This window comes from Ahaetulla prasina, chromosome 12 (assembly GCF_028640845.1).
Source record: "Ahaetulla prasina isolate Xishuangbanna chromosome 12, ASM2864084v1, whole genome shotgun sequence".
In the NCBI taxonomy this organism is placed as follows: Eukaryota; Metazoa; Chordata; class Lepidosauria; order Squamata; family Colubridae; genus Ahaetulla; species Ahaetulla prasina.
Window position 1 is genome coordinate 21,296,321 of NC_080550.1, and position 13,214 is coordinate 21,309,534.

At 44.4% G+C, this 13,214-nt stretch overlaps 1 protein-coding gene across 1 annotated transcript; it reads right to left on the reverse strand.

Moving 5' to 3' along the window:
* Window positions 1-814: 814 nt before the first annotated feature.
* Window positions 815-12,889, reverse strand: GCSH (glycine cleavage system protein H). Its single transcript, XM_058155456.1, has 5 exons — window positions 12,624-12,889; window positions 10,396-10,475; window positions 6,217-6,280; window positions 3,870-4,001; window positions 815-1,523 (listed from the first exon to the last, which is right to left on the reverse strand). Exons 1-5 carry the CDS (start codon window positions 12,799-12,801, stop codon window positions 1,426-1,428), a joined length of 552 nt encoding a protein of 183 aa, XP_058011439.1. The 5' UTR covers window positions 12,802-12,889; the 3' UTR covers window positions 815-1,425.
* Window positions 12,890-13,214: the final 325 nt, after the last annotated feature.

A 13,214-nucleotide genomic window follows, 5' to 3' on the forward strand; every position in this document is an offset into this window, starting at 1 on the left:
GGTCATTAAAAAAAATGGGGCAAAACCCACTTAACCATTGTCTCACTTAGCAACAGAAATTGTGGTCGTAAATCGAGGACGACCTATATGGAGGCCCCAAGATTTGACTTTCAAACTTTCCAATAAACCAGGGGTGAAATCCAGCAGGTTCTGGAGAACCGGTAGCGGAAATTTTGAGTAGTTCAGAGAACTGGCAAATACCACCTCTGGCTGGCCGAATGGGGTGGGAATGGGGATTTTGCAGTATCCTTCCCTTGGAGTGAGGTGGGAATGGGGATTTTGCAGTATCTTTCCCCTGGAGTGGGGAGGGAATGTGGATTTTGCAGTATTCTTCCCCTGGAGTGGAGTGGGAATGGGAATTTTGCAGTATCCTTCCCCTGGAATGGGGTGGGAATGGGGATTTTGCAGTATCCTTCCCTGGAGTAGGGGAGGGAATGGGGATTTTGCAGTATCCTTCCCCTGGAGTGGGGAGGGAACAGAGATTTTGCAGTATCCTTCCCCTGGAGTGGGGTGGGAATGGGGATTTTGCAGTATCCTTCCCCTGGAGTGGGGTGGGAATGGAGATTTTGCAGTATCCTTCCCCTGGAGTGGGGAGGGAATGGGGATTTTGCAGTATCCTTCCCCTGGAGTGGGGGAGGGAATGGGGATTTTGCAGTATCCTTCCCCTGTCATGCCCACCAAGCCACACCCACAGAACCGGTAGTAAAAATATTTGGATTTCACCACTGCAATAAACTACAAGGTCAAATGCACCACCTCAGTCTTACCCACCACTTAACTATTAAGCTACAAAAGGAACAACAAACAAACTTGGTAAAGTCAGGATTTTTTATTAACTTCTGTTATCTTATCTGCTGCCAGGCAGGAAGGGTTAGCCGGAGGTCTCCGTGCCTCCAGCCCCAACACTTTTGAACCATCTAATCTCTCGAGGACGTTCACTAATACCAAAGGCAGCAGGACCACTTCTGGTAGACGACCAAAAACAGATACCGTGTTGGGGGGCGGGGAGGAAAGAGGATGGACAAAGAAAAGCAAGAAAATCTGTACAAATAAAAAGTAGAAGTTGGAATTAAGGCCGTTGCATCATCTTCCGGATCTATTTTATCAACCTTTTGTGTTCATTTCAGGAACAAAGGTCATTGTAGCCCAGAAGGAATGATGGACTTCAGACCTTGAAATTATATTGATCAGGAGGGAGGGGAGAAAAATCGAAACTATTCCTGATTCTTGCCTAGTGAGAGGAGCCACAAACGTTTTGATTTACGGACATTTGTGGACTGCCTTTCACGCCATTGGAAGAAAGGCGGGGCTTTTTTCCTTTCAAAATTTCCTCAGCCAGCTGCTGCGCCAGCTTCTCTTTGGGCCAGTAATTTGGGGCCATCTACGTCAAAGTAGTGGGTACTGGCTCAGCTTGGCACCTTCTAGCTACTCCTCAATGGATTTGATGTATTTTTCATAGGCATCTTCAGTCAAGAGGTCGTCCAGTTCGGAAGGATTATCCACCGTCATTTTGATAAGCCAACCTGTGAGCCAAAAAAAATAATAACCCAAAACAAATTAGGATGTGTGTGTGTGTTTTTTTAAAAAGCACCAAGATATCCAGGGCTCCTGTAGCAGAGGTGGGTTTCAGCAGGTTCTGGAGAACCGGTAGCGGAAATTTTGAGTACTTCGGAGAACCGGCAAATACCACCTCTGACTGGCCCCGCCCCCACCTATTCTCTGCCTCCCGAGTCCCAGCTGACCGGGAAGAAATGGGGAGTTTGCAGTATCCTTCCCCTGGAGTGGGGAGGGAATGGGGATTTTGCAGTATCCTTCCCCTGGAGTGGGGAGGGAATGGGGATTTTGCAGTATCCTTCCCCTGGAGTGGGGAGGGAATGGGGATTTTGCAGTATCCTTCCCCTGGAGTGGGGAGGGAATGGGGATTTTGCAGTATCCTTCCCCTGCCACGCCCACCAAGCCACGCCCACCAAGCCATGCCAAGCCCAAGCCACACCCACAGAACTAGTAGTAAAAAAATTTGAAACCCACCACTGTCCTGTAGTTCTAGTAAATGCTACTCTTAGGTCCAATGGTTTCTAGTCTTAATTCCATAGGTTTTTGTTGTTGTTCAGTCACTTACGTCATGCCCGACATCGCCCTCGGTTTCACTGAACACTTCTGCTGATATTCTCTAGGGATCTGCTCAGCCTCTGGGGTTTGTTCAGAGGTGGCTGCCAGTTGTTCTGGTGGGGCTCTAAGGTGGGGGTTTCCTGTGTGGCCAGATGCCCCTATTTGCAGGTGCGAGGGGGAGGGCTTGCTATCCTCAGTCTCTGGTTGCCCCCTTCTCACCAGATGGTCTGGCCCCACTTGTCTAGCCAACAGAGTCCTACTATGATCATGTCTGTCATTTTAGGAACTATTATGAATCAAATTGATTCCCGGTGGTCCGCTAGCTCTAGCCTCACTGGTTTGGTCAGGTGGGTGGTGTGGGCTCCCCCCCAATAGGGACCCGCCAACCTGCTTGCACCTAATCGGGTGGGCCAATCTCTCCGCTCTGATCCCCAGTTTCAGGACCGTGGGTAAATTAACCTATGGACCACAGCATTCCAGGCCCTCTTGTCCTCCACTGCCTCCCAGAGTTTGTCCAAATTCACGTTCCTTATGTTGATGACACCATCTAACCATCTTCTCCTCTGCCACCCCCTTCTCCTGTTGCCTTCCATATTTCCCAACATCGGGGCCTTGTCCAAGGAGCCCTCTCTTATCTCCTCATCAGGTGGCCAAACGTGTTTGAGCTTCAGCTTCAGGATCTGTCCATCCAACGATATTCAGTTAGTCCTTGCGTAACAACCTGTTCTGTCCCCCCTCGCCTCCGTCCGAGCGATGGCTTAATTAGCTGGCACTATCAGCTCTGGCAGCAAACTAGCGAGCGTCTGCCAAGTGTCTCTGTTATCTCCCTCGATGCCGATGAGTCACCCAGGAACAAACAGTACTTCAGCTCTTAGTTAAGCAGTTAATTTGCCTGCTATGAAGAGGCACAGCAGCTCTTGCTGCCTTTATATCCTGTGAGGTGTGGCTCCATGACTCAGCACTTCCTAGGCCTACCCCACCCCTGCTTCTGTTGTTCCCGCCTCTCCTGCCTATGAAACCTAGGGTCCAGCCAGGCCTGATTGCCATCAACTGGGTCTGGAGGCGTGGCCTGTGGGGGGAAAGAGTCAGGGGACAGAGGCCTCGTTATCTCTTCCACCTGGCCTGCCTCTGGCTCCTGGAGCTGAGCCAGGGAAGCCAGTGCTCCTGAGGTAAGTCCTGACGGCCCTTCTCCCTCACTTTCCAAGTCACTTTCTGGCAGGAGGCCCGGCTCGGGGGGCGCAGACACAACACAACCACTCACTTAGTGACCAATGATATGACTAACTTTCCCAGAGCTACTTGCAACCCAGCTTCAAAGTTCTGACAACCATGCACACCCTGCGGTCATGTGATCAGTTTTGGGTTCTTAGCAAACCGGCTTGCATTTAAGACTCTTTGTTGCATCCCACAATCACGTGACTTCAAATTTTGGCACTTTTTTTTTTTTTGCCAGTTTTCATTATTTTTTTCCAATTCCGGACAAAAACAACACCCCCGCCCCCAACTGGGGGAAAATAGGTTTGCTTAACAACCACCACATAAAAGGTTGTAAAATCAGTCCTGTGGTCACATGGTGATCCATGTAAAGACCATCATGACTTAAAAATTGTAATTCCGGGTTCAATTACAATTGTTAAGTTGAGGACTACCTGCAGTGCTTGTCCCACAACAGTCTGTTGGATAAATTCCAATATTATCATTGTGATATTCTGCAAACTACTGTTCAGAATCCTTTGGAAAACAGGGATTCCTTCTCTTACCATCTTGGTAACAAGATTTGTTGACAAGTCCAGGATTATCAGCAAGGGCAGTGTTAATTTCCGTGACTTCTCCTGTGATGGGAGAGTAGATTTCACTAGCAGCCTTCACACTTTCCAAGGCTCCAAATTCATCTGGAACATTAAATGGGAAAAGGCCTTGGTACAGAAATCCCAAAACGAGAATGTGCATTTGTGTGATGTGTCATGCTACAAGTGGCTGCTGGATTGAGGGCACACCACCCACACCCCCACACATACACCCACCCACACCCACACATCTTGTTCTCTGCTTTCCTAATCATATAGTTGTATTTCTCATTGTGTTCTCTTTCAATGTTTATTTCTGGTTCTATTATCTTCTGTTCACACTCTTTTTAAAAAAAAATTCTTCCTTTTTACGGTTGTTAGCCACCCAGAGTAGTCCCATATAGCATGACAGGCAGCAAATAAATGTAACATAATCATCATCATCATCATCATCAAAGAAGGTACTTGGTTGATACCTAGGACGCTGGCAGCAACCCCTATCAACCATTAGCACCAGTCAGTGGTATTTGTGATGCATTTTTGAATGTTCAGTTGACTGAATTTCATTTTTAATGAATAAAGTAAATAATGATGATGATGATGATGATGATGATGTACTTGGTTGATACCTAGGATGCTGGCAGCTACCATCAGCACCAGTCAGAGGTATTTGTGATTCCTTTTTGAATGTTCAGTTGACTGAGTTTCATGTTTAATGAATAAAGTTAATAATAATAATAATAATATAAAAAAACAAAAAAATAGGTAGACATAAATGCCAAATCTGAACATTTGGCTGACACTGTGACAAACCCTAAACGGGCACCTCGGGTGCAGTCCCAAAACAACTGGAGCATTTACACAGAACGGCTTCCATCCTGCAAAGATTATTTGTAACACTATCAAACATCCACATCTAGCATCCAACTTTTCCTTAGAAAGGACTCAACAGGCAGTCAAAAATGCCAAATTCAGTCTTGAACACCTGGCTGATCGTGCAACGAAGCATAATAATAACAACTGTAAATCTGCAGCTATGGAACCAATCTAGTCATTGTCCTACTCCTAGTCCCACGACACTGTCAAACTAGTTACTAAGTCTGCATTACTATTAATCTTCTCATCGTTCCTATCACCCATCTCCTCCCACTTATGACTGCATGATTGTAACCTTGTTGCTGGTATCCTTAAGATTTATACTGACTGTTTCCCTATGACTATCATTAAGTGTTGTACCTTAGCATGCTTGATGAAGGTATCTTTTCTGTTTTGTACACTGAGAGCATATGCACCAAAGACAAATTCCTTGTGTGTCCAATCACACTTGGCCAATAAAAAAATTCTATTCTATTCTATTCTATTCTATTCTATTCTATTCTATTCTATTCTATTCTATTCTATTCTATTCTATTCTATTCTATTCTATTCTATTCTATTGCTTGTTCTATCAATAGAAGCTGGTAGTAGCTTAGTAGGGTGTTCTCTCTCTCTCTCTCTCCCCTTCCCTCCCCTTCTCTCTCCCTCCCTCCCCCCCCCCTTTGGAAAATGTTTAAGAGCTGCATGCATTTGGAGGTCCGCATTTAGTTCTTTTCAAAGACCTTTATATGTGTCTTCCTGAAGCAGCTCTCATTTTGGAAACAAAACTCTTTCATAACCTGTTTCTCTTCTTGACACCTTGTAATGCAAGGAACTGGGGGCTGGGGTGGGGTCTGAGGTCTGCTATTTAATGTAAAGAAAAAGAAACCTTTGGAGCACACCTACATCCTTAAAAAAAAGCCTAAAGTAACTTTATTCCTCCAAGGCCTAATGTAACATTTACGTTTGAGGGAGACAAGATTTTTTTTTAAAAAAAAAGAATAATTAACACACAGAATCATCTATTGTAATATCCTTCCTGTAAAAGACTACTTCAGCTTCAATCGCAACAATACAAGAGCAAACAATAGATTTAAACTTAATGTCAACCGCTTCAAACTTGATTGCAGAAAATATGACTTCTGTAACAGAATCATCAGTGCTTGGAATACTTTACCTGACTCTGTAGTCTCTTCTCAAAATCCCCAAAGCTTTAACCAAAAACTTTCTACTATTGACCTCACTCCATTCCTAAGAGGACCATAAGGGGCGTGCATAAGAGCACAAAAGTGCCTACCGTTCCTGTCCTATTGTTCTCTTCATTATAGTATTATATGCATATTTTTACTTATACTTTTACTTATATATACTTTTTCTCTCATGATGAATTATTGTTTATGTTGATGTTTGTTTATACTGTTGTGACAAAATAAAATAAAATAAAATAAAATAAAATAATGCTTACCTTGTTTGTTCAGCTTTGTTCCAATTTCTGGAAGGCTGCAATAAACAACATCCCCTAATGATTCCTGAAACGAAAAGTTCCGGCATCAGCCATGATTTTAAAGAAGTGGAAACCACTGTTGAGAGAAAGTTGAGTGTCCCAGGGTGATATTTAAGCAGAAAACACATGTCGATGGGGATTCTCCGTCATCCAGGTCATGGTTGTTCCCAAAGGTGCTTTTTCAAGAGGCAACTGGACTTCCTGGGGGGGAGTTTTCGAAGACATTTCGCTTCTCATCCAAGAAGATTCTTCAGCTCTGTTTCAGCTTCTTCGATGAGAAGCGGAACGTTTTCAAAGAAAAACCAGAAAGTCCAGTTGCCTCTTGAAAAAGCACCTTTGGGACCAGCAAAAAACAAGTTTATGTCCTTCCCAGTCTGTTTGTGCCAAGTGGCTAGGCAAGCCCCAAGACCTGACCCCAAATAGGAGAAGCTTCCTTATATTTCTCATGTTGTCCTTAAGACAGCCAGTGGACAGCCAGTTTGGTTTAATGGTTAAAGCTCCAGGCTAGAGCCAGGGGTCTCCAACCTTGACAACTTTAAGACTTGTGGACTTCAACTCTCAGAGTTCCTCAGCCAGCAAAGCTGGGAGTTGAAGTCCACAAGTCTTAAAGTTGCCAAGGTTGGAGACCCCTGGGCTAGAGAGTAGGAGACTGTGAGTTCAAGTCCTGTCTTAGCCACAAAAGCCAGCTGGTGGATGACTTTGTACCAGTCAGGCCAATTCACCTCACCAGGTGGTGGTGGTTGTTGTGGGGAAAATAGGAGGAGGAAGTTGTGTTGGATAGTGTTGCCACCTTATTTGTAAAAATAATACAGGCGGGATACAAATAAATAAACAAAGATAATTAAAGTCTTGAAACAGCTTCGAGAAACTTCAACTTGCAAAATTCCTCACCAATCTAGTGGTCTCCAGCTGAGGGGGTTCAAAGCCACCAGAGCCTGTTGTGTTGTGTTTCACAAACATAAGAACCGTCACTGACATTAAGGAAGGGCAGCTGACCCACTTGGACAATGTCAGGTTGACTTTGAAATGCTGACATAATAAAACAGCCTTAGGTTCCTTCTCAGTGGCTGCATGGACCCCTCAAGTCTATCTTTCACACCTCCCAGATACTCGCTCCTTGGACCACAACTGTCAGAAATTATCAGCGTCACTGTCACCAGTTTAAGATGAAAGCGGGCCAAAAAAATCTGCCCTGAAAACCCTAAAATGAGATTTGGTGGAAATAAATAGGATATCCTGACCCTATCCATGGATTTGGGACAGCCTTACCTATTTGGGACCACTGTCCAGCCACCTGAAGCCTTCATCCTCTCCACTAAAACAGGGGTCTCCAACCTTGGTCCCTTTAAGACTTGTGGACTTCAACTCCCAGAGTTCCTCAGCCAGCTTTGCTGAGGTCCACAAGTCTTAAAGGGACCAAGGTTGGAGACCCCTGTACTAAAATGTTAAGTGCAGGTAGTCCTTGAATTATAACCCCAATTGAGCCCCAAATTTCTGGGGCTAAATAAGACATTTGCTAAGTGGATTTTACCCCCATTTTACGACCTTTCTTCACACAGTTGTTAAGTGAATTCCTGCAGTGGTGACACAATTGCTAAGTGAATGTGACTCCTCCGTGGATTTTGCTTGTCAGAAGGTCCCAAATGGTGATCACATGACACACCCCCCCCAGGACACCGCAACCGTCATAAGTACATGCCAGTTGCCAAGCATCTGAATTTCGATCACGTCACCATGGGGATGCTGCAACAGTTGCGAGTATAAAAAACCGTCATAAGTCACTTTTATCAGTGCTCTTGCAACTTTGAACGGTCACTAAACGAACTGTGGTACTAAACAAACCGAGGACTACCTGTATGGATCCTAGTGATCTAAAGGCTGCCTGGCCCCCCTCTTACATGATGAATGTATTTTCTCCAATGAACCAAACAGAAACCAATAGAAACTTTTAGGCAAGGAGAACACCGGAAGCGTCGCGTCGAGACGGATGGGGAAAAGCGAGCTCCGCCGAGCTCTGCAAATCCTCAGGCCGACGAACCGCCGTTTGAGGGGTCTTTGGACTGGAGCTGTCCTGTAGGGATGGTGAAAAAGAAGGGGCACCCTGGACAACCGAGAGGACCGGGAAGTTCCTTGGAGGTCGGAGGAAATCTCTTTGACTCAACGGCGGGGAGATGGCTATAGCAGCCATCACTAAGCTGGGACAACCGGACCAAGTTATTGAGCAGGAGCAATGAATTGGATGAAATATCGAAGCCGGGTGAGTGAATACCAACTCATAAAAAAGCACTCTAAACTTGACATTTGCAAAAAAAAAAAAAAAATTGGCGGTGGAATAGCGGCTAAATTAAGAAGGACTGTAAACATAGCAAAACAAAAGAAATGGAAGCAGTACCCAAAGACCCAAGAGAAATTTGACTTTTAAAATTGAAGTAGAGACCTCTCAAACAAAAAAGAAAAAAAACAGAACCCCTAATTAAAGCCGGAAACTTTGGACAATTTGGAAACTGTTAAAACTGGTTACAGACTACAAAAAGAAAAAAACCAGAGGATTTAAAACCGCAACATGGTGGAATATCTCTGATTTTCTTTTTCCTCCATGAATTGGAAGTAAGTAAATTTGGATACGGATTTTAAACAGGACTAATTGGAAAAAATAAAAAGTTAAAGCAAAAAAGGCGTGGCTCTAAGTAAAGGAAATAAAATGGATACCTTTGCTAATTGTGGATCAGAACTGTGGATTGGAAAGTGACCCCCTCAGATGGAAGAGAAAATTACATGGACTAACAGTTATTGTGGAAAAGTTTTCTACGGCAGTAATAAGACTGGTGAGAACCGAAAGGGAGGATTTTGTCAACAAACTGTTTGACTTTGATAAGAATAAGAACTACAACTCTAAAAAAATGGCACAGAGAATAACTGAAATGATGAAAAAGATGCAGATGATTTTTAAGCAAGAAATAAAAGAAATAATCACAAGACCGTATGGAAAACAGGATCCAGAAGAAACAAGAGCTACTTCGGAACTAGCACCAAACAAAGAATCCATGAAGCAACAAAGGGCGTTGGAAGAGGAAGAAAAAAATGCTGATGATGAACTATTATGTAATTTTAAAACAGTTTAAGGGGAGAAGTGAAAGAATAGCTAGAAAGGGGGAAAATAAAAAGGGAAATAGCACAAAGAAGCTGATGAAAGTAAATGAAAAAATACTGAAAACAAGAAGGGGGGAAAAATAACAAGGTGGGAAGGAAGGAAGGAAGGAAGAAAGAAGGGAAGGGAAAAAATACAAAGTCAAAGGACTACATAGGGACTAATAGAGAGAAATAAAAAATGGGGGAAGGAGAAAAAAGGAGAATGGATAGAAATATAGGACAAGCAAAGAAAGCAAGGAATTTTAAGAAAAAAAAAGGGAACTGAAATAAATTAAAGGTTGAAATATTAATGAGATGGGAATATATAAATACTAGACTCTTTGAAATGATGGAAATGCCTGCTTGTTTTTTATTTTTTTATAAGATTATGAATAACAATTTAAAAACTTTTATTGACATGTAAAGAGATGATTGATGCTGATGCTATAGAGATTGAAAAGAAAGAAATTAGTAAATGGAAATATAGGGTTTTAACATAAATGGGAAAAGAAAAAGGCAGGAAAAAAGGGATCGATTCGGCTAAAGATTAAAATTGGGGATGGAGGATTAGATTAGAATTTTTAAGAGAAATGCAAATAGGGAAATAAAAAAAGTGGGGGGAAAGGAAATATATTGATAAACGCATATAAGAGGTATTGGAAAAAACCTGAACTGGATGTAATCATGTACCTGGCTGATATTTTGTTCAGAAAAGATACATTGTAGGTTGTTGTTTGTGTGTAAAGTATAAAACAAATTCTCAAAAAAAGAGAGAAAAGAAACGAAACTTTCAGGCACAATTCCCTCTCAGGTTCGAAGTTATTTTGGGGTGAGGCCAAACCAGTGAGGCACAGCCGGGGCTTTTCAATCATGTTTTCCAGGCAGGAGCCTCTGAGGTCCAAGTCCACAAAATGGCATTGCAGGCAGAAACAGCAGTTAGGACAATCAAAGAAATCAAAGAGCAAGGCCAACCGACAATGCCAAGATCGCCAGAGTGGGCAGGAACAGTACCTGTGCAAAGTTGCTAATTCCTATCGTTCCAATTCCATTTTCGACGGCGATCCATTCGTGCTTATCTGTAAACCAGCGAGCTAAAACAAAAAACAAACAACAACAACAAATGGGTCAGTTTTAAGGGTCTGTATTTGTATATCAGAGGGACACGGTGGTTCAATGGCTAAGATGCTGAGCTTGTCGACTGAAAGGTCGGCACTTCAGCGGTTCGAATCCCTAGTGTCGTGTAACCAGCTGAGCTCCCGTTACTTGTCCCAACTTCTGCCAACCTAGCAGTTCGAAAGCATGTAAAAAATGCTAGTAGAAAAATAAGGACCCCCTTTGGTGAAAAGGTAACAGCGTTCCATGAGCCTTTGGTGTTGAGTCATGCCGGCCACATGACCACGGAGACGTCTTCGGACAGCACTGGCTCTTCGGCTTTGAAACAGAGATGAGCACCGCCCCCTAGAGTCGGGAACGACTAGCACATATGTGCGAGGGGAACCTTTACTTTTATTTGTATATCCCTTTACAATCCTACTTATGTTCTGCTAGTATAAACCCCAAAACTTAAACTCGAGCTAGGAAACTCCTTTTTATGTGTGGCGTAAGTGGTAAATGATACTTAAGAATTATTTTTTTATGCATTCATATCTGCTTAGCTTATACTTCAATGCCTGTCTGATCAAAGTCAAACTTTGTCAAATGTTCAACCCTTGCTGGACCCAGCTTTTGCTTTCTACAATACTCATACTTTGATTCCCCTTCTGCATGTACAGTATGTATCTCCATACATGCTTCATTATTATACATTACGAAGATGATGAATATAATTTTTATTCATGTGCAAAATCCAGTTAATGTCCCAGAATCTGCAACCAGACCCCTTTTGCTTTTCAAGAGCCCCCATGTAATACTTTGAAATCTCATGGCATGCCATAGATCCAAAGAAATTATTTACAGTTTGATTTGTTTAAATTGTTAGCCCGCATATTTTATAAGAAACTAAGGGCGGCAAACATACCTAATATTCCTTCCTCCTCCTATTTTTCCCACAACAACAACCCTGTGAAGTGGGTTGGGCTGAGAAATTGGAACTGGCCCAAAGTCATCCAAGCCGGCTCTCCTGCCCAATTTCTCCAACAAGTTTCTGCGCACCACTGGGGGAATGAGAGGCAGCCTAGAATCCAGAGGTTTCCTAGTACGATTTGATAGCTTATTGGTAACCTTGACTATCACGAAGTGTTGTATCTTTTTAGTCTTGATGAATGTATTTTATTCTCCTTATGTACACTGAGAGCATATGCACCAAAAACAAATTCCTTGCGTGTCCAATCACGCTTGGCCAATAAAGAATTCCATTCTAACTGGACACAAAGATAGTTCTTTCCCCATGCCATCACTCTGCTGAACACCGAATTCCCCCAACAATGTCTTATGTCTAAGTCATACTTACCCATGTAGTACAGCTGTTTTACTATTATCTTTCCTACTACCTTCTATTGATACCTATTGGTACCTTATGATTATCTTATGTTGTTGTTGTATGTACAATAAAAGCTTATGCACCGGAGACAAAATTCCTTGTGTGTCCAATCACACTTGGCCAATAAAGAACATTCTATTCTATTCTGTTCTTTCTATTCTATTCTATTCTACTCTACTCTTTATTCTTATTGTATTCTACTCTACTCTACTCTATACTCCTATTCTACTTTACTCTACTTCTTATTCTTATTCTTACTCTACTCTGCTCTATCAGGATCTTAGCCTTGCCTGGAGGCCAAATTTATTTGGTTTTTTTCCACCCTGCATTGCACGACGGGCCGGTCCAGGAAGCCAACTTCCTGGGTGCGCTGCCCACGCGTGGAAGCAAAACGGGCCTCGCTTCGGATTCCCGGGAACCCGAAATCCAACTCTGGCCCCCCACCCACCCACACGAAGCGTGCAACTCAGCCCTCGCCATGCCGAGCTGCACGCACGGATACGCGCCCTGCCCGGTTGCGCGGCCCTTTTCTCCGACTCAGCCAAAAGCCCGGGCACCCGGAACCGTGCAGGGGTGGCAAGCGCGCTGCCCGGGGGAAGCCGGAGAGGCCTCCTCCGGCTAAGCGCCATCGGTGCCCGCTGCTTGGCTTGCTTGGATCGGGAGCAAGAGCGAGCAAAGGGCGCTTCGGGGCAGGCGCCTCTCCTTTGCAATGGCGCAAAGAGAGCGCCGGGTCCCCGCCCGCCTTCCGCCCCTTCCTCACCGGCGAGCAGCAACGCAGGGCTGGTGCTGAGCCGCCGGGCCTCGGGGCTGCGGACGATTCGGCTGCCGCTGCCGGTGCTGCTGCTGCTGGGCCAACCCAGCAAGGATCCGCGCGGCCCGGCCGCTGCGCCAAGCCCGACCCTCCGCAAGGCTCGCCAAGCCGTCGCTGTCACTGCCATCGCGGGGGCCGCTCCTCCGCGAAGAGGCGGCCCGGGCCCGAGGGCAAAAAAGCAGCCGGGGAAGAGGAGGGGAGGGAGGAGGCGGGCCTTCCCGGCCCGAGGCGGGCCTGGCCCGGCTCCTTGGCCGGGCGAAAGGGAAGGGCGGAGGCCCTGCGGAGAGATTGTGTGTTTGTGTATTTTTTCCCTTCCTTTGTCCCACGCGGTGCGCTCTGGAGTGGAGGGACTACAATTCCCCTCTTTCCTGGCCTGCATAAAGGAAGAATCCTGGGAGCAGCTGGGTGTGTGTGTGTGTGTGTGTTTATTTATTTATTTATTTATTATTTTTTTATTTTTTTTATTTTGTCAGTAGTATTAGAGAATATATATGTATAAGCATGATTTTTTTCCCCTTTTTGTACTGTCCATGAGGTTGT

Bases quoted from the DNA above. Each gene is read 5' to 3' on its own strand.
- GCSH (XM_058155456.1), bottom strand. From the start codon at position 12,801: ATGGCAGTGACAGCGACGGCTTGGCGAGCCTTGCGGAGGGTCGGGCTT. The intron at 6,281-10,395 runs GTACTGTTCCTG...TTTTCGTTTCAG, and splicing joins GAATTAGCAACTTTGCACAG to GAATCATTAGGGGATGTTGT. The intron at 1,524-3,869 runs GTAAGAGAAGGA...TTTGGCTCACAG, and splicing joins CAAATCTTGTTACCAAGATG to GTTGGCTTATCAAAATGACG.